Raw genomic sequence first — 20,176 nt, forward strand, 5'->3', positions numbered from 1 at the left:
TGATGCCTCTCATCCGCTCATTGTCCCCTTATAACATAGTTTGTATCTCAATTGTCAGTAGTAACCACATATGTGCAAGTCAACCATAACAGCTATGTTTTTATTTAAAGGCAGTAAATGAGGCTGAATGAACTGTTTCCCTGCCAGACAAGGCTCCGCTGATAGCCAAGGTGAAGTGGTGTTAACAGTGTTAACGATTCACTTCATGGTGTTGAAAAGAAAGCTCTGCTGTTGGATCAGCATTATGTAGGCCCTAACCGTTTGTGTGCACCGTTTGTCACCGTTATAGTGCAATTCATGTATTGTTTGGTGTTGTGTTGAGGCTCTGCTGGGATGCATCTAAAACGTGTCTCCCCTCCCCCACACACACACACCAAAATGTACATGCTAAAATCGCCATTGTATGTAACAATACAAAATCCTTTAGGCCCATATCAACAGCCGTATCATATGTACATAAAGCCGAATCTAATGACTTCACATCCGGTAGGACTCTCGCCAGACGCCTGGCGGCGCACTGTGTTATATTACATTAGACCGGGGGGATCTGGAGAAAGAGAGAAGAGGCAGGACGAACACTCCCTCCCTCCCTATCCCACTCATTAGTGTGCTACATTTCGCTGACGATCTCGGGGCAAACAAGCGGCGCAGGACTAGTTTCGCTCATCAGAAGAGATTTATACATCATTCCGGGACATTTTTTCGTCTCCTTGTTAATCGTGGAATTGATCCTGTCGACTTTAAGAGGACAATTTGACTGTGATATCGGCGCAGATCAGTTTAGAAGATGGTTCGAGTCTCCGCAATATCGGTCCTTATTTTGGGCATCGTAGTTCCAGGGTTGGCCGGCTATATTGAGGTAGGAATGTAGTCCGGAATCGGACACGCATTGTATTTGTATTCCTGTTGTCTTTCTTGTTTAACTTGGAATCACGGAGGGGGAAGCTCACGGGATTACTGCGTACTCCCCTGTAACCCATACGCTGCCTATATGTTCAACTACAGACTCCAAGCCTCTTATGGCTTTGTAACATTCTGCGTTTCTGCTACATTCTCCTTCCATTTTGTATTATTAGGCTGATACATTGTATCATTAGGCTGATACATTAACATATCCGATTTTCTTGTAATTTGTCTTGTCAATAATTCGCACTGTGGCTATTCGACATGGACTGTGTTTTAAAAAATGTTTTATTTTTATTTATAGGAAGCTTGGTACAATGTACTGAATCAATCGTCCTTGTATCGCCAGTGTGTCGTTTTAAAATCGCTTGTGTATCGCCTACTGTGTTACTTGTGGTAATGTGCGCTAACACTGTTAAAGCCAATTCATGCTTACTCCCGCAATGCTTGCTGGAGGCTCCGTACAGAGGGTGTGACGCAATTGCGGAGGCTTACAGAGGCCAAATCGAGCTACATACCGCATAGCTGTGCGCCTCCCAAATGTTGTAACAATGTGGAGGGCTCAGTATCAGTGGCGTGTATTCATGGATGCCAATGGGAGCCAGGCTTCCCCAAAAAATTGACCAAGAAAAAAAAAACACACAAAATAATTTAATATTTTGTCTCTGTGTTTTCATAAATGTGCTTCAAATCCCAAGTGGCTTAATGTGTCTCGAAGGGAGGCCAGCGAGCATATAGCCTCCCATGATTAAAAAATAAATAGTCGTGAATAGTCCTGGCACACCAAAAAAAGTATCAAGGGAAGCCAGTTGGAATTTGGCTTCAGACCAATCAAATCACAAGCCAAATGTCATTATTGACATTAACCTTTGTTGCATCTCATTGTGTTGTTGCCCTCCGGTGGCTAACTAGATAAAATCGCCCCTTTTCCTAAGTTAGCCATGGATGGAGATAGGTATTTGCACTTACTTAATTCTCTGTACAAAGCCAATTATTTTATTAGGGCTATTCTGATTCAACCATAAATGTTTTCTTTGTGTCCCTGGCCTGAGATAATTGAAATTCAATATGTAGCTAGATGTAGTATGCTAATGTTAACTAGCTGGCCTGGAAGTTAGGCTAGCGAGCGAAAAATTTAGCCAGGTAGCCTAGAACAACAAACTAACTGTGTACAACACGTTTAGGCAACATGAAAGAGGAGGATGGCATTTCTCTACAAGTAGGGTGAGTCAACATGTTTCTTTCTACACAGACACACAACCAGCCATGTCATACTTAACGTTGATTGGAGTAAAAGGTTTTTGGCATCGAAGTTGTCCTGTATTAGACTAAGCTGAGGTGATTTAGATGTTGAAGTGGTGCTGTAACAAGGAGCTCCTGTTTTCGCCGTGGTTATAAATCATTAGTAGTCTGAAAATGTGGGAAACATTAACTTGCGAAACCTGTAGGTCATATAACTGTTTTGTTAAATGCTTTGTCCACCGGACAGATGTTGCTCTCTGGTTTTGTGATGAAACGAAGGTTGAATTGATTCTGCCGCTGTGTCTTCTTATTGTCTCTGCCTTTTAGGCCTGTATGTCACGGTGTCGAGGCATATCAACTAACTGGTTACAGAGTAAACAACAAGTATCACAAGACTGGTTGTACTATAGCTTTTAATTATATCGGTTGGTTTCCCTGGTGTTTTTTTTTACCCACGCATTGCTACTGCTCTGAATAGCTCCGCATTGACATGATTGGTAGGTGGGGGCGGGGCCTGTATAAACACAGGCTTGACAACTTCCTTGACAACAGCTCTGCTCCTGCTCCACGATGGGAAGTATGAAGTCTTCCTTCTGCAGAGGCCGTAACACAGTAAACGCAGTATGGCCACTGCAAATAATGGATTGACCATGCAGCGCCTTTTTTAAAGGAAATTTATGCTTGATCTGTGTTTTGATAAGGCTATCAGAACAAGTTCACAAAAAAAAATCTACATATTTATGATACCTTGTGAAGGGATTTCAATGAGTTTGATCTGCTGGATTGTGATCTGGGAGGTATTGAGGATGGATGTGGTCAAAGGAAGGCAGACCGTGGGGGATAGAAGAAGGACTCCAGATTGGATTCAACGAAATCTGATCTGACAAACTGGATATTTAAAAAAATATATCTGTCATGATTGATGTTTTGTAACAGGCCCACAATGTGGTTACTAAAATCCGATTTGGATATATTTGACTGTTTTTCTCTGCATAACATTTTTAGAAGTTGTCCGCATTTTCAGGTTTAGAAAAAGTAAATGCTAAATGCTAACTCTTGTTCGTATACACTGTTAGCATAGTTAGCATACAGAAGTCGTTGGTGGTAGTCAAAGTAGTTTTTTAACAGTAATGCAGTTGATTTGATGACGTTGACCTGAACATTTTATTAGAGTTGACATCCATACAGCATTATACTCTGATTTTAACCTCAGCATAGTGTGGAATACATATAAACAGCCTAAATGCTAATTTTGCTGGCTGGAAATGGGGAGATTTGGGATGGAGCTGCAGGTGGGAAATTGGTGCATTTAAAAAAAAAAAAAAACGAATTGTTTACTTCGTGCCATCTTGGCTGAGCTCCGATGTCAAACACCAGGAAACTGACGCCAACATCTCAGAAAAGGTATTTTTTTCATTCAGCCAGTTGCTTGTAATGAGTTGGATGGCTTTAGTAACTAGCCCCTTATCACTACGCGTGGTATGGTGCAGACCAATTGCGTGTAACCGCTGCCCGATGCAAAAGAAGTATGAACTCTCTGACCTCTACGGAAGCCGCATCGCCGTTAAATACTGTACGTTCACTGCAGATGTCGGATTGACCATGCAGATCCTTTTAGAATGTGGTTCGGAGATGAAAGGAAAGGCGACTTTATAGCCATGGTTTGTGTTTGATCGGGCAATGTGATCCGGAGGCTCCATACTGAGGGTGTGATGCAATTCTGGGGGCTTGCGGAGGCCAAATCAATCTCCTTACGTTATTGCCGTGCGCCTCCCACTTTTTTTTTACGTAGAGTGCTCCATATAGCTCTGCGTTGACATGATTGGTTGACGGTAGGTGAGGGTGGTACATCCTGTATAAACACAAACTCTCTTTCTTGACAACAGCTTTGCTTCACCAAGCGCAAGCAGTATGAATGCCCTGAGGCCGCATCGCAGTAAACATTGTACGGCAGATGCCAGGAATGCCCATAAGTTGGCTTTAAGACACGAAGGAGCCAGCGAAAGAGCAATGGCTCAGAAAATGTACCTCAGTCCAGGGATGAGTCTTGCGTTGTACTCCATAATGGCTGCTGTGGTAGTGTGTTGCTACTGCTAGCTAGAATGAGGACGAAAACGGCAGTTTACCTTAAACTAGCAGTCGTGCAATCTTCTCAGTGTAACAGTTGGGGAAATGGGACAGTTTGGAGTACAACCTATTTGTCATTACTGGATTGAGGTACATTTGCACACTTGTGGGAGATTGTGGATTCAGGCGCCTGAGACAGCGTTTTGTCACCAACGTCCTCCTCATCATCATCATCAAAACGCCAAATAATGGAAATTCTAGTGGAAGAATGGTGTCGCATCCCTCCAATTTAAATTCCAGAATCATGGTGGCCTGACGGTCTATCAAAACTCTTGTTGTTGTACCGTTCTTAGTTTGGCCGTTACCTGTAAAACAATCCTTTTTTACAATGACATTAAGCCAATTCACTCTGGAAAGAAATCATGCTTTTATATTGGCCTACCTTGTAGTTTTATCTTTCTGGAGTAGGTCTATCTAGCCAGAGACTGGACAGAATGAGAATCTACCTTGTAGTTTTATTTTTCTGGAGTAGGTCTATCTAGCCAGAGACTGGACAGAATGAGAATCTACCTTGTAGTTTTATGGAGTAGGTCTAGCTAGCCAGAGACTGTACAGAATGAGAATCTACCTTGTATCTTTCTGGAGTAGGTCTAGCTAGCCAGAGACTGGACAGAATGAGAATCTACCTTGTATCTTTCTGGAGTAGGTCTAGCTAGCCAGAGACTGGACAGAATGAGAATCTACCTTGTATCTTTCTGGAGTAGGTCTAGCTAGCCAGAGACTGTACAGAATGGGAACCATGTACTGATCAGAAGAGAAACATTTCACCTGTCTGGACTCGTGCTGCATTGGACAGAAGAACATATGACCTTCTGGTTCTGCTCCTAGTTATGGTGTGTGTGATGCTATTGTTCCTTACAGACAAAGGTGTGTCTGTGTGTTATATCAGTGTGCTATATCAGGCTTGGGTTATGATGAGATAAAGATGTATTGAATTCTCAGAGCAAAGTCAACAAGCCAGGCGCTATACGACTGACTGAGCCAGCTATGCACAACATGCTGCTGGTGCTACACTGGGAAGGCTTTGGGTATCACAGGGCCAGGCTTGGGAAGGCTTTGGGGGTCACAGGGCCAGGCTTGGGAAGGCTTTGGGGGTCACAGGGCCAGGCTTGGAAAGGCTTTGGGGGTCACAGGGCCAGGCTTGGAAAGGCTTTGGGGGTCACAGGGCCAGGCTTGGAAAGGCTTTGGGGGTCACAGGGCCAGGCTTGGAAAGGCTTTGGGGGTCACAGGGCCAGGCTTGGGAAGGCTTTGGGGGTCACAGGGCCAGGCTTGGGAAGGCTTTGGGGGTCACAGGGCCAGGCTTGGGAAGGCTTTGGGGGTCACAGGGCCAGGCTTGGGAAGGCTTTGGGGGTCACAGGGCCAGGCTTGGGAAGGCTTTGGGGGTCACAGGGCCAGGCTTGGGAAGGCTTTGGGGGTCACAGGGCCAGGCTTGGGAAGGCTTTGCGACAGTGTGTCTCCTGGTACTTGTTGTGTAGGCTACTAGCTGTTATCTGGGAGGGAAGGGTTTCTCTGCAGTTTCTTGCATCACAACCTCTCACAAGAGGGGCGGGCAAGTGGACTGCTATTGGGAATTATTGCTAATTATTTAACCCAAAAAAATCTATACTGCTGCACTCTGGGTAATAAGCCTATCCATTTGAATGGTTATGAATGAATGTATTTTTGTATCTTTTTAAAATTTTCATTGAACATAAAGGCTGGTCAATATTTAGTATTCTGTTCCTTGTTTAATGGAATAGTGATTGTCGTATGGTTAAGTTAAACCTTGGTGTCATCACTTCTGATCTTTTAGAGGGCGCTGGACTAATCGTTTATGTTGATTGGTGATGAGCATACATCAAGTTTTCCTGTGGGGCTTTTTTTGGAAACTGTGAAGTCAGCGGCATCTGTTTCACTTTCTGTTATAAAAGACTCCATGTGTCTGCTTGCTGTTTTTCATGACATCACGTAGCTGTCCTTCAGGCCACGGCCTAAAATACATGACTTCATATGGACAGAACATTAGATTTTGTAGCACTGGCTACCGAATCTATGAAAATAAACTTGTTCATGCGGAAATATTTGGATCTGGTGAAACGGAGACATTTTGGTAATTTCAATTAAAACATATACTCTTTCACATGCCATTTATTTTTATGTTTTAGAGACACAGATCAATCACAGATCAATTGTTTAGTCCCCCCCCCCCCCCAGCGGTCGTAATGATTTAGACTGGGGCATAAATATTTAGACTGGTTTTGACCTGCTGGTAATTTCTCTGTACTTTCTTTGTTCCTCTTTCACTTCCATTGCAAGTCAGTCTGTTCCTCTTTAGTTACAGAAACACTGTGACTCCTCCACTTCTGTTGTTACATTGTGCATTCCAGACGTCACCCTACGGGGGCCACGGGTCAACAGTAGTGGCCACGGGTCAACAGTAGTGCCCTACGGGGGCCACGAGTCAACAGTAGTGGCCTACGGGGGGGTCAACAGTAGTGGCCTACGGGGGGGTCAACAGTAGTGGCCTACGGGGGGGTCAACAGTAGTGGCCTACGGGGGGGTCAACAGTAGTGGCCTACGGGGGGGTCAACAGTAGTGGCCTACGGGGGGGTCAACAGTAGTGGCCTACGGGGGCCACGGGTCAACAGTAGTGGCCTACGGGGGCCACGGGTCAACAGTAGTGGCCTACGGGGGCCACGGGTCAACAGTAGGGGCCTACGGGGGCCACGGGTCAACAGTAGTGGCCTACGGGGGCCACGGGTCAACAATAGTGGCCACGGGTCAACAGTAGGGGCCACGGGTCAACAGTAGTGCCCTACGGGGGCCACGGGTCAACAGTAGTGGCCACGGGTCAACAGTAGTGCCCTACGGGGGCCACGGGTCAACAGTAGTGCCCTACGGGGGCCACGGGTCAACAGTAGTGCCCTACGGGGGCCACGGGTCAACAGTAGTGCCCTACGGGGGCCACGGGTCAACAGTAGTGCCCTACGGGGGCCACGGGTCAACAGTAGTGCCCTACGGGGGGGTCAACAGTAGTGCCCTACGGGGGCCACGGGTCAACAGTAGGTGCCCTACGGGGGCCACGGGTCAACAGTAGGTGCCCTACGGGGGCCACGGGTCAACAGTAGGTGCCCTACGGGGGCCACGGGTCAACAGTAGGTGCCCTACGGGGGCCACGGGTCAACAGTAGGTGCCCTACGGGGGCCACGGGTCAACAGTAGGTGCCCTACGGGGGCCACGGGTCAACAGTAGGTGCCCTACGGGGGCCACGGGTCAACAGTAGGTGCCCTACGGGGGCCACGGGTCAACAGTAGGTGCCCTACGGGGGCCACGGGTCAACAGTAGGTGCCCTACGGGGGCCACGGGTCAACAGTAGGTGCCCTACGGGGGCCACGGGTCAACAGTAGGTGCCCTACGGGGGCCACGGGTCAACAGTAGGTGCCCTACGGGGGCCACGGGTCAACAGTAGGTGCCCTACGGGGGCCACGGGTCAACAGTAGGGGCCTACGGGGGCCACGGGTCAACAGTAGGGGCCTACGGGGGCCACGGGTCAACAGTAGGGGCCTACGGGGGCCACGGGTCAACAGTAGTGGCCTATCGGGGGGGTCAACAGTAGTGCCCTACTGGGGCCACGGGTCAACAGTAGTTCCCTATCGGGGGTCAACAGTAGTGGCCTATATAGAGTCTAGGATACCATTTGAGATGCTGTCATTCATTGTCTCCTGGAATAAGGAGGTCAGCCATTTTATAAATCTGCTTCTGCGTCTATCAGGAAAGTTGCAGCGCTCACATCAGATTAATGCAACGCAGAATAGCTGACATTTTAAAAATGTTTAATCCCGTTCGGTGCTCGGCTCTGCGAGGGGAGTCGGGCCCTCTGACCCTGCGAGGGGAGTCGGGGCCATACCTGCGAGGGGAGTCGGGGCCCTCTGACCCCGCGAGGGTGAGCCGGCCCCTCTGACCCCGCGAGGGTGAGCCGGCCCCTCTGACCCCGCGAGGGTGAGCCGGCCCCTCTGACCCCGCGAAGGTGAGTCGGGCGCCCCTGGCCCCTGCAAGGGTGAGTCGGGCCCTCTGCCCCTGTGAGGGGACAATGGGAGCCACAGTCACAACCTCAGTGTCAGGGACCTCTAAATAACTCAGGCCTAGGCTATGCAATAAGATACATTATGTCTATAGTTGAAGCACAACACAGGTAGCATGTTTTTGTACTTTACAAATCAAATGTATATGCACAGGTTACATCGTAGTGGACACAGTACAATGCTTACTTGTAAGCTATTTTTGTATTTAGTAAAAGGCCCAGAAATAGCATGTTGCTATCCTGTCAATAGACTTGTAGTAGGATACACTGTCTTAGATTCAGGTTTCTAGTCCGACAGCCTTCGTGGTGTTTGGATACAGAGTTCATTAGAAATCCCAGTCATTCAAATCAAATGAAATCACTTTTTTAGTTTTATTTGTGTCAAATACAACAGGTTGTAGACCTCACAGTGAAATGCTGAATACAACAGGTTGTAGACCTTACAGTGTAATGCTGAATACAACAGGTGTAGTAGACCTTACAGTGAAATGCTGAATACAACAGGTGTAGTAGACCTCACAGTGAAATGCTGAATACAACAGGTTGTAGACCTTACAGTGTAATGCTGAATACAACAGGTGTAGTAGACCTTACAGTGAAATGCTGAATACAACAGGTGTAGTAGACCTCACAGTGAAATGCTGAATACAACAGGTGTAGTAGACCTCACAGTGAAATGCTGAATACAACAGGTGTAGTAGACCTCACAGTGAAATGCTGAATACAACAGGTGTAGTACACCTCACAGTGAAATGCTGAATACAACAGGTGTAGTAGACCTCACAGTGAAATGCTGAATACAACAGGTTGTAGACCTTACAGTGAAATGCTGAATACAACAGGTGTAGTAGACCTTACAGTGAAATGCTGAATACAACAGGTGTAGTAGACCTCACAGTGAAATGCTGAATACAACAGGTGTAGTAGACCTCACAGTGAAATGCTGAATACAACAGGTGTAGTAGACCTCACAGTGAAATGCTGAATACAACAGGTGTAGTAGACCTCACAGTGAAATGCTGAATACAACAGGTTGTAGACCTCACAGTGAAATGCTGACTTACAAGCCCTTAACCCACAAATGAGTGTTTAATTTAGTAAATACTTTAACTGAAGAAAAATAAATAACATTTAATTTAAAGAGCAACAATAAAATAACAGTAATGTGGTTATATATACAGGGGGTACCGGTACAGAGTCATTGTGTAGGCTATATACAGGGGGTACCGGTACAGAGTCAATGTGGAGGCTATATACAGGGGGTACCGGTACAGAGTCAATGTGGAGGCTATATACAGGGGGTACCGGTACAGAGTCAATGTGGAGGCTATATACAGGGGGTACCGGTACAATGTGGAGGCTATATACAGGGGGTACCGGTACAGAGTCAATGTGGAGGCTATATACAGGGGGTACCGGTACAGAATCAATGTGGAGGCTATATACAGGGGGTACCGGTACAGAGTCAGCATTTCACTGTTGTATTCAGCATTTCACTGTGAGGTCTACTACACCTGTTGTATTCAGCATTTCACTGTGAGGTCTACTACACCTGTTGTATTCAGCATTTCACTGTGAGGTCTACTACACCTGTTGTATTCAGCATTTCACTGTGAGGTCTACTACACCTGTTGTATTCGGCGCATGTGACCTAAAGACATTTTGATTTGAGTAGCATTCTCATGTAGGTGTTCCTTTTGTCCAGGTAGGAAAGGGCTGTGTAATGGAGATTGCATCATCTGTGGACCTGTTGGGGAGGTATGTAAATTGGCCCTTGGGTTTCTGGGATGGTGGTGTTGAGCCATAACCAGCCATATCATGGCTATAGATGTGAGTGCTACGGGTCGGTAGTCATTTAGGCAGGTTACCTTGGTTGTCTTGGGCACAGAGACTATGGTGGTCTGCATGAAACATGTTGGTATTACAGACTCCGTCAGGGACCAGTTGAAAATGTCATAGTGAAGACACTTGCCAGTTGGTCAACGCATGCTCAGAGTGCACATCCTGGTAATCAGTCTGGCCTTGTGAATGTTGACCTGTTTAAAGGTCTTACTCTCATCGGCTACAGCTAGCGCGATCACACAATCGTCTGGGATAGCTTGAAGCGAGCATAGCTGTAATTTAGCTTGTCTGGTAGACTCGTGTCACTGGGCAGCTCATGGCTGTACTTCCCTTTGTAGTCTGTAATGGTTTGCAAGCCCTGCCACATCCGACGAGCATCAGAGCTGGTGTAGTGTGATTCGATCTTAGTCCTGTATTGACGCTTTGCCTGTTTGATGGTTCGGATGGTTGCCTGTAATCCATGGCTTCTGGTTGGGGTATGTACGTACAGTCACTGTGGGGACGACGTCATCGATGCACTTCTTGATAAAGCCAGTGACTGATGTGGTGTACTCCTCAATGCCATCGGAGGAATCCCGGAACATGTTCCAGTCTGTGCTACCAAAACAGTCCTGTAGCTTAGCATCTGCATCATCTGACCACTTCCCTATTGAGCGAGTCACTGGTACTTCCTGCTTTAGTTTTTGCTTGTAAGCAAGAATCAGGAGGATAGAATTATGGTCAGATTTGCCAAATGGAGGGCGAGGGAGAGCTTTGTACTTGTCTCTGTGTGGACTTTTTCCTTCTCCATCTCCTTGCAGTACATGTAACATGCTGGTAGAAAGTAGGTTAAACTGATTTGTTTCCCTGTGTCTAAGTCCCCACTAGGAGCGCCGCCTCTGGGTGAGCATTTTCTTGTTTGCTGGTGGCCTTATACAGTCTTACGGTCTTACAGTCTTAGTGCCAGCATCAGTTTGTGGTGGTCAATAGACAGCTACCACTTGCTTCCATTTTGAGTTGTGTGACCTTGGCCTGTCAGTGTGTGTTCTGTTTACCAAAATGCTTTAATCAGAATTTGAAGCCTGAGGGAGGAGGAGGGAGGAAGAAGCAGGGAGGAAGAAGCAGGGAGGAAGGAGGAGGGAGGAAGAAGCAGGGAGGAGGGAGGAAGAAGCTGGGAGGAAGAAGCTGGGAGGAAGAAGCTGGGAGGAAGAAGCTGGGAGGAAGAAGCAGGGAGGAAGGAGGAGGGAGGAGGGAGGAAGGAGGAGGGAGGAAGAAGCAGGGAGGAGGGAGGAAGAAGCAGGGAGGAGGGAGGAAGATGCAGGGAGGAAGAAGCAGGGAGGAGGGAGCTTGTTCAATCAGTGTAATGGAAAACAGGCCTCAGTCTTCATACTGTAAACAAAAACAGGGTAGCCTTTCCATTTTTTCTTTGCCCTGGAAATATATTGTCACAGCCCTGGGAACATGTCATCACAGCCCTGGGAACATGGCATCACAGCCCTGGGAACATGGCATCACAGCCCAGGGAACATGTCATCACAGCCCTGGGAACATGGCATCACAGCCCTGGGAACATGGCATCACAGCCCTGGGAACATGGCATCACAGCCCTGGGAACATGGCATCACAGCCCTGGGAACATGGCATCACAGCCCTGGGAACATGGCATCACAGCCCTGGGAACATGGCATCACAGCCCTGGGAACATGTCATCACAGCCCTGGGAACATGTCATCACAGCCCTGGGAACATGGCATCACAGCCCTGGGAACATGGCATCACAGCCCTGGGAACATGGCATCACAGCCCTGGGAACATGTCATCACAGCCCTGGGAACATGTCATCACAGCCCTGGGAACATGTCATCACAGCCCTGGGAACATGGCATCACAGCCCTGGGAACATGGCATCACAGCCCTGGGAACATGGCATCACAGCCCTGGGAACATGGCATCACAGCCCTGGGAACATGGCATCACAGCCCTGGGAACATGTCATCACAGCCCTGGGAACATGTCATCACAGCCCTGGGAACATGGCATCACAGCCCTGGGAACATGGCATCACAGCCCAGGGAACATGTCATCACAGCCCAGGGAACATGTCATCACAGCCCTGGGAACATGGCATCACAACCCTGGGAACATGGCATCACAGCCCTGGGAACATGGCATCACAGCCCTGGGAACATGGCATCACAGCCCTGGGAACATGGCATCACAGCCCTGGGAACATGGCATCACAGCCCTGGGAACATGGCATCACAGCCCTGGGAACATATCTTCTGGTGTGTTGTAGCTCTGGTCTTCTCCTTATCAAGGTGTGTGTGTCCCAGTTGGCAGCAGAGTACATTGTAGGGCTTAATGAGGTCTCTCTGTGTCCTGCTAAACGACCTGATGGTCTGGGAGAGACACTGTCGGTGCCATATAGAGGTGAGAGGCTGGACAGAGATGTGGAGGGAGAGACTGAGGGAGATGGACACAGATGCAGGGTGGATGGACAGAGATGTGGAGGGAGAGACCGCGGGAGATGGAGACAGATGCAGGGTGGATGGACAGAGATGTGGAGGGAGAGACCGAGGGAGATGGAGACAGATGCAGGGTGGATGGACAGAGATGTGGAGGGAGAGACCGAGGGAGATGGAGACAGATACAGACAGGGGAAAGATGGATGGCGGTAGAGAGAGACAGGATAGATGGGAGTGATGCACTACCCTATGGACCCTGGTCAGAAGTAGTGCATTATATAGGGAATAGGGTGCCTTTTGGGATGTAGGTTCATTCTGCTGGAATAGAACACTAAGTCACTAAGAATCTGTCCTGAGGCTGGGGAGGTTTCTGATTGGATTAGAACTGTGCTGGGGAGGTTTCTGATTGGATTAGAACTGTGCTGGGGAGGTTTCTGATTTGGATTAGAACTGTGCTGGGGAGGTTTCTGATTGGATTAGAACTGTGCTGGGGAGGTTTCTGATTGGATTAGAACTGAGGCCGGGGAGGTTTCTGATTGGATTAGAACTGAGGCCGGGGAGGTTTCTGATTGGATTAGAACTGAGGCCGGGGAGATTTCTGATTGGATTAGAACTGAGGCTGGGGAGATTTCTGATTGGATTAGAACTGAGGCTGGGGAGGTTTCTGATTGGATTAGAACTGAGGCTGGGGAGGTTTCTGATTGGATTAGAACTGAGGCTGGGGAGGTTTCTGATTGGATTAGAACTGAGGCCGGGGAGGTTTCTGATTGGATTAGAACTGAGGCCGGGGAGATTTCTGATTGGATTAGAACTGAGGCTGGGGAGATTTCTGATTGGATTAGAACTGAGGCTGGGGAGGTTTCTGATTGGATTAGAACTGAGGCTGGGGAGATTTCTGATTGGATTAGAACTGAGGCTGGGGAGGTTTCTGATTGGATTAGAACTGAGGCTGGGGAGGTTTCTGATTAGAACTGAGGCTGGGGAGGTTTCTGATTGGATTAGAACTGTGCTTGGGGAGGTTTCTGATTAGAACTCTGCTGGGGAGGCAGGGGCTGCTTTTCACAGACGCACATATTTCCACACTCCCCGCTAGTGCAAACATGCATCAGAACAGTAACTGCGTCATCGCTCTCAGAGACATGTAAGGGTGTGTCACAGCACAGAACCGACTGATACTGTATGTTATTATGGTGACAGGTTCTGTTCTAACTAACCAAACCATTCAGAGAGAGGTCTGTCTGTCTGTCTCGTAATCCTGTACAGTTCAGCTCATCACAAATGGTGTCTCTTCTCAGTGAGATGAGGCAATGGGGGGAAGGGAGGAGGAATGAGAGTTGAAGTTGATTCACTCTTGACTGAACTGTATGTAGCCTACGTCTCCACCTTGAGCTGCACAACAAGAAGCTCCCTCCCCCACTGTTATGTTCTGTTGCCCCATCAGGCCCACTGTAATGTTGCCCTGTCAGGCCCACTGTAATGTTGCCCCGTCAGGCCCACTGTAATGTTCTGTTGCCCTGTCAGGCCCACTGTAATGTTCTGTTGCCCCGTCAGGCCCACTATAATATTCTGTTGCCCTGTCAGGCCCACTATAATAATCTGGTGCCCCGTCAGGCCCACTATAATAATCTGTTGCCCTGTCAGGCCCACTATAATATTCTGGTGCCCCGTCAGGCCCACTATAATATTCTGGTGCCCCGTCAGGCCCACTGTAATATTCTGGTGCCCCGTCAGGCCCACTATAATATTCTGGTGCCCCGTCAGGCCCACTGTAATGTTCTGGTGCCCCGTCAGGCCCACTGTAATGTTCTGGTGCCCCGTCAGGCCCACTGTAATGTTCTGTTGCCCCATCAGGCCCACTGTAATGTTGCCCCGTCAGGCCCACTGTAATATTCTGTTGCCTCGTCAGGCCCACTGTAATGTTGCCCTGTCAGGCCCACTGTAATGTTGCCATGTCAGGCCCACTGTAATGTTGCCATGTCAGGCCCACTGTAATATTCTGTTGCCCCGTCAGGCCCACTGTAATGTTGCCATGTCAGGCCCACTGTAATGTTGCCCTGTCAGGCCCACTGTAATGTTGCCCTGTCAGGCCCACTGTAATGTTATGTTGCCCTGTCAGGCCCACTGTAATATTCTGTTGCCCCGTCAGGCCCATTATAATATTCTGGTGCCCCGTCAGGCCCACTGTAATGTTCTGTTGCCCCATCAGGCCCACTGTAATGTTGCCCTGTCAGGCCCACTGTAATGTTCTGTTGCCCTGTCAGGCCCACTGTAATGTTCTGTTGCCCCGTCAGGCCCACTATAATATTCTGTTGCCCCGTCAGGCCCATTATAATATTCTGGTGCCCCGTCAGGCCCACTGTAATATTCTGGTGCCCCGTCAGGCCCACTGTAATGTTCTGTTGCCCCGTCAGGCCCACTAATGTTCTGTTGCCCCATCATGCCCACTGTAATGTTGCCCTGTCAGGCCCACTGTAATGTTCTGTTGCCCCGTCAGGCCCACTGTAATGTTGCCCTGTCAGGCCCACTGTAATGTTCTGTTGCCCCGTCAGGCCCACTGTAATGTTCTGTTGCCCCGTCAGGCCCACTGTAATGTTCTGTTGCCCCATCAGGCCCACTATAATTTTCTGTGCTATAACAGTCTGGAGGCTCAGTGACTGTGAAATGAGACGAACTATAGCAGGATTGGTTGGTCCTAATTTAACAGGAGCAGGATTGTTGGTGTGGGAATTCCTTTGTTGGTTTGAGGTGCTCAGGAATGCACAACCCGAAGTGCTCCCTTTCTCCCTCCCTGCAGGGTATAGTTACACTGAGGTCATGTCCCCCGTATATCTGCCTCATCCTGGTGTTTAGAGGTGGGGTCTGTTTGTTATTGGAACCGGTATTACACATTGTAAGACTGGTGTCGCAAAATTAGGTAAAAATGATCTTACTATCCTTCCCCTCTAACTGAATAAATCCCCGTCGTTAACCCTCTCTCTCTCTCCCCCATCCCACCTCGCCTGTTTCTCTCTCTAACACAGTCTGCACCGTACCGCTCTGCACCGTACCGCTCTGCTCCGTACCGCTCTGCTCTGCTCCGTACCGCTCTGCTCCGTACCGCTCTGCTCCGTACCGTTCTGCTCCGTACCGCTCTGCTCCGTACTGCTCTAGTCTGCTCCGCACCGTTCTGCTCTGCTCCGTACCGCTCTGCTCCGTTCTGCTCTGCTCTGTACCGCTCTGCTCCGTACTGCTCTAGTCTGCTCCGCACCGTTCTGCTCTGCACCGCTCTGCTCCGTACTGCTCTAGTCTACTCCGCACCGCTCTGCTCTGTACCGCTCTGCTCCGTACTGCTCTAGTCTACTCCACACCGCTCTGCTCTGCTCTGTACCGCTCTGCTCCGTACTGCTCTAGTCTACTCCACACCGCTCTGCTCTTCTCTGTACCGCTCTGCTCCGTACTGCTCTAGTCTGCGCCATGCCGCTCTGCTCCATACCGCTCTGCTCCGTACAGCTCTGCGCTGCTCCTTACCTTTCTGCTCTACTCCATACAGCACTGCTCCATACCTCTCCGCTCTGCTCCGGCTCCATTAAGTCAATCCGGCTCTCTGATTGATGTATCGCTCAGAGTGCTGCTGCTGCACCAAAACAGACCTGAGAATATATGCAGGGACGAGGAATCCGGGATCTGTTTAAAGTGTGTGCTGTGCTCCGCAGGGCGTTGGTTATTGCTTTCCCTCCCTGTATTTACAGGCTTCACTGCACCAGCTAATGTAGGAGAAACACATCATGACTGGATCAGGGCTGTTATCCCTTTTCATTGAACCCATCCTCTACTGTTCTGGCCTCTCCTGGTTGAACCCATCCTCTACTGTTCTAGCCATCTGGCCTCCTGGTTGAACCCATCCTTTACTGTTCTAGCCATCTGGCCTCCTGGTTGAACCCATCCTTTACTGTTCTGGCCTCTCCTGGTTGAACCCATCCTCTACTGTTCTAGCCATCTGGCCTCCTGGTTGAACCCATCCTTTACTGTTCTGGCCTCTCCTGGTTGAACCCATCCTTTACTGTTCTGGCCTCTCCTGGTTGAACCCATCCTTTTCTGTTCTGGCCTCTCCTGGTTGAACCCATCCTCTACTGTTCTAGCCAACCTCGTCACGGCTACATGTGGCCCAGTCCCGGAGAACCTCGTCACGGCTACATGTGGCCCGGTCCCGGAGAACCTCGTCACGGCTACATGTGGCCCGGTCCCGGAGAACCTCGTCACGGCTACATGTGGCCCGGTCCCGGAGAACCTCGTCACGGCTACAAGCTCTGTGTTTCTGCTCTGGTTGAACAGTAGTGATTTGAGACCAGCGAAAAGGGTTTGTTTGACTTGGCTGTTATTTTCCTGGGAGCTACAATGCTATCAGTGGAGTGGGGCCCAGGCAGGGAAGCAGTGGGGCCCAGGCAGGGAAGCAGTGGGGCCCAGGCAGAGAAGCAGTGGGGCCCAGGCAGAGAAGCAGTGGGGCCCAGGCAGAGAAGCAGTGGGGCCCAGACAGGGAAGCAGTGGGGCCCAGGCAGAGAAGCAGTGGGGCCCAGGCAGAGAAGCAGTGGGGCCCAGACAGGGAAGCAGTCGGGCCCCAGGCAGAGAAGCAGTGGGGCCCAGGCAGAGAAGCAGTGGGGCCCAGGCAGGGATAGCAGTGGGGCCCCAGGCAGGGATAGCAGTGGGGCCCCAGGCAGGGATAGCAGTGGGGCCCCAGGCAGGGATAGCAGTGGGGCCCAGGCAGGGATAGCAGTGGGGCCCCAGGCAGGGATAGCAGTGGGGCCCCAGGCAGGGATAGCAGTGGGGCCCCAGGCAGGGATAGCAGTGGGGCCCCGGGCAGGGATAGCAGTGGGGCCCCAGAACAGATAGCAGTGGGGCCCAGGCAGGGATAGCAGTTATCCCACTGCTATCCCTGCCTGGGCCCCGCCTGGGCCCCACTGCTATCCCTGCCTGGGGCCCCACTGCTATCCCTGCCTGGGGCCCCACTGCTATCCCTGCCTGGGGCCCCACTGCTATCCCTGCCTGGGCCCCACTGCTATCTGTTCTGCTGTACTGATCAACACTGCACACTACCTTAGCTAACTGCCAGGGGAAACGCTGTGGATCGTTAGTCAACTACCTTCACTCACATCCCTTGCACCCGTGCTCTCTCTCTCTCTCTCTCTGTGTGAGAGTTATCTTTTCTCTCAGAGAATCAGGAGATTGAGTGGAGGGCTGTAATGAAGGTTAGACACTATGCCACACTGAAGGAGAAGAAGGGGGAGCTAGAGAGAAAAGACATGCTGACGCAATGCACAGCAGAGGTACAAGCTCGCTCACACACACTGTCTTTGTGTGTGTGTGTGCTCTCTCTCAGGGAGATAGAGAACACGCAATCTCCCTGAGAGAGCACACCACACACAGTCCCTCACACACAATCTCCCTGAGAGAGCACACCACACACAGTCCCTCACACACCATCTCCCTGAGAGAGCACACAACACACAGTCCCTCACACACAATCTCCCTGAGAGAGCACACAACACACAGTCCCTCACACACAATCTCCCTGAGAGAGCACACAACACACAGTCCCTCACACACCATCTCCCTGAGAGAGCACACAACACACAGTCCCTCACACACAATCTCCCTGAGAGAGCACACAACACACAGTCCCTCACACACAATCTCCCTGAGAGCACACAACACACAGTCCCTCACACACAATCTCCCTGAGAGAGCACACAACACACAGTCCCTCACACACAATCTCCCTGAGAGAGCACACAACACACAGTCCCTCACACACAATCTCCCTGAGAGAGCACACAACACACAGTCCCTCACACACAATCTCCCTGAGAGAGCACACAACACACAGTCCCTCACACACCATCTCCCTGAGAGAGCACACCAACTCCCTGAGAGCACACCAACTCCCTGAGAGCACACCAACTCCCTGAGAGCACACCAACTCCCTGAGAGCACACCAACTCCCTGAGAGCACACCAACTCCCTGAGAGCACACCAACTCCCTGAGAGCACACCAACTCCCTGTCCTCTCCTGACTCTCCCCTCTCTGCATTTCTCCTACTGCTTGTTTTCCCAAAACGGTTTTATGCGAATAACACTGCAGACACAGTGACCCTGTTACACACACAGTGGCCCTGTTACACACACACAGTGGCCCTGTTACACACACAGTGGCCCTGTTACACACACAGTGGCCCTGTTACACACACAGTGGCCCTGTTACACACACAGTGGCCCTGTTACACACACAGTGGCCCTGTTACACACACAGTGGCCCTGTTACACACACAGTGGCCCTGTTACACACACAGTGGCCCTGTTACACACACAGTGGCCCTGTTACACACACAGTGGCCCTGTTACACACACAGTGGCCCTGTTACACACACAGTGGCCCTGTTACACACAGTGGCCCTGTTACACACAGTGGCCCTGTTATACACAGTGGCCCTGTTATACACAGTGGCCCTGTTATACACAGTGGCCCTGTTATACACAGTGGCCCTGTTACACACACAGTGGCCCTGTTACACACACAGTGGCCCTGTTACACACACAGTGGCCCTGTTACACACACAGTGGCCCTGTTACACACACAGTGGCCCTGTTACACACACAGTGGCCCTGTTACACACACAGTGGCCCTGTTACACACACAGCGGCCCTGTTACACACACACACACACACACACACACACACACACACACACAGTAGCCCTGTTACACACAGTGGCCCTGTTACACACAGTAGCCCTGTTACACACACACACACAGTGGCCCTGTTACACACAGTGGCCCTGTTACACACAGTAGCCCTGTTACACACACACACACAGTAGTCCTGTTACACACAGTAGTCCTGTTACACACAGTGGCCCTGTTACACACACTGTAGCCTTGTGACGTGCACGGTGGCCCTGTGACGCGCACAGCGGCCCTGTGACGCACACGGCACTCTCATTTGTTGACTTCTGTAACCGTAATAGCCATGGTTTCATGCATGTTAACATTAGAAACCTCCTCCCTAAGTTTGTTTTATTCACTGCTTTAGCACACTCTGCCAACCCGGATGTTCTAGCCGTATCTGAATCCTGACTTAGGAAGGCCACCAAAAATCCTGAATTGTCCATCCCTAACTATAACATTTTCTGACAATATACAACTGCCAAAGGGGGTGGAGTTAGCCTGCAGAGTTCTGTCTTACTATTCAGGTCTGTGCCCAAACAATTTGAGCTTCAACTATTAAAAATTAACTTTTCCAGAAACAAGTCTCTTACTGTTGCTACTTGCTGTAGACCACTCTCTGCCCCCAGCTGTGCTCTGGACACCGTGTGTGAATTGATTGCCCCCCATCTATCTTCAGAGCTTGTGCTGCTAGGTGACCTAAACTGGGACATCCCGGCCATCCTACAATCTAAGCTTGATGCCCTCAATCTCACACAAATTATCAATGAACCTACCAGGTATAACCCCAAATCCGTAAATACAGGCACCCTCATCATCCTAACCAACCTGCCCTCCAAATACACCTCTACGTCTTCAACCAG

At 49.9% G+C, this 20,176-nt stretch overlaps 1 protein-coding gene across 1 annotated transcript in view; it reads left to right on the forward strand.

Moving 5' to 3' along the window:
- Positions 1–551: 551 nt before the first annotated feature.
- The window catches only part of aplp2 (amyloid beta (A4) precursor-like protein 2), a 153,899-nt gene continuing 134,274 nt past the window's right edge, over positions 552–20,176 (forward strand). Inside the window, 1 exon segment of the mRNA XM_031795324.1 lies at positions 552–859. Coding sequence (XP_031651184.1) covers positions 788–859 — 72 coding nt within the window. The 5' untranslated portion in view covers positions 552–787.

Source organism: Oncorhynchus kisutch, linkage group LG18 (genome assembly GCF_002021735.2).
Source record: "Oncorhynchus kisutch isolate 150728-3 linkage group LG18, Okis_V2, whole genome shotgun sequence".
Classification (NCBI taxonomy): domain Eukaryota; kingdom Metazoa; phylum Chordata; class Actinopteri; order Salmoniformes; family Salmonidae; genus Oncorhynchus; species Oncorhynchus kisutch.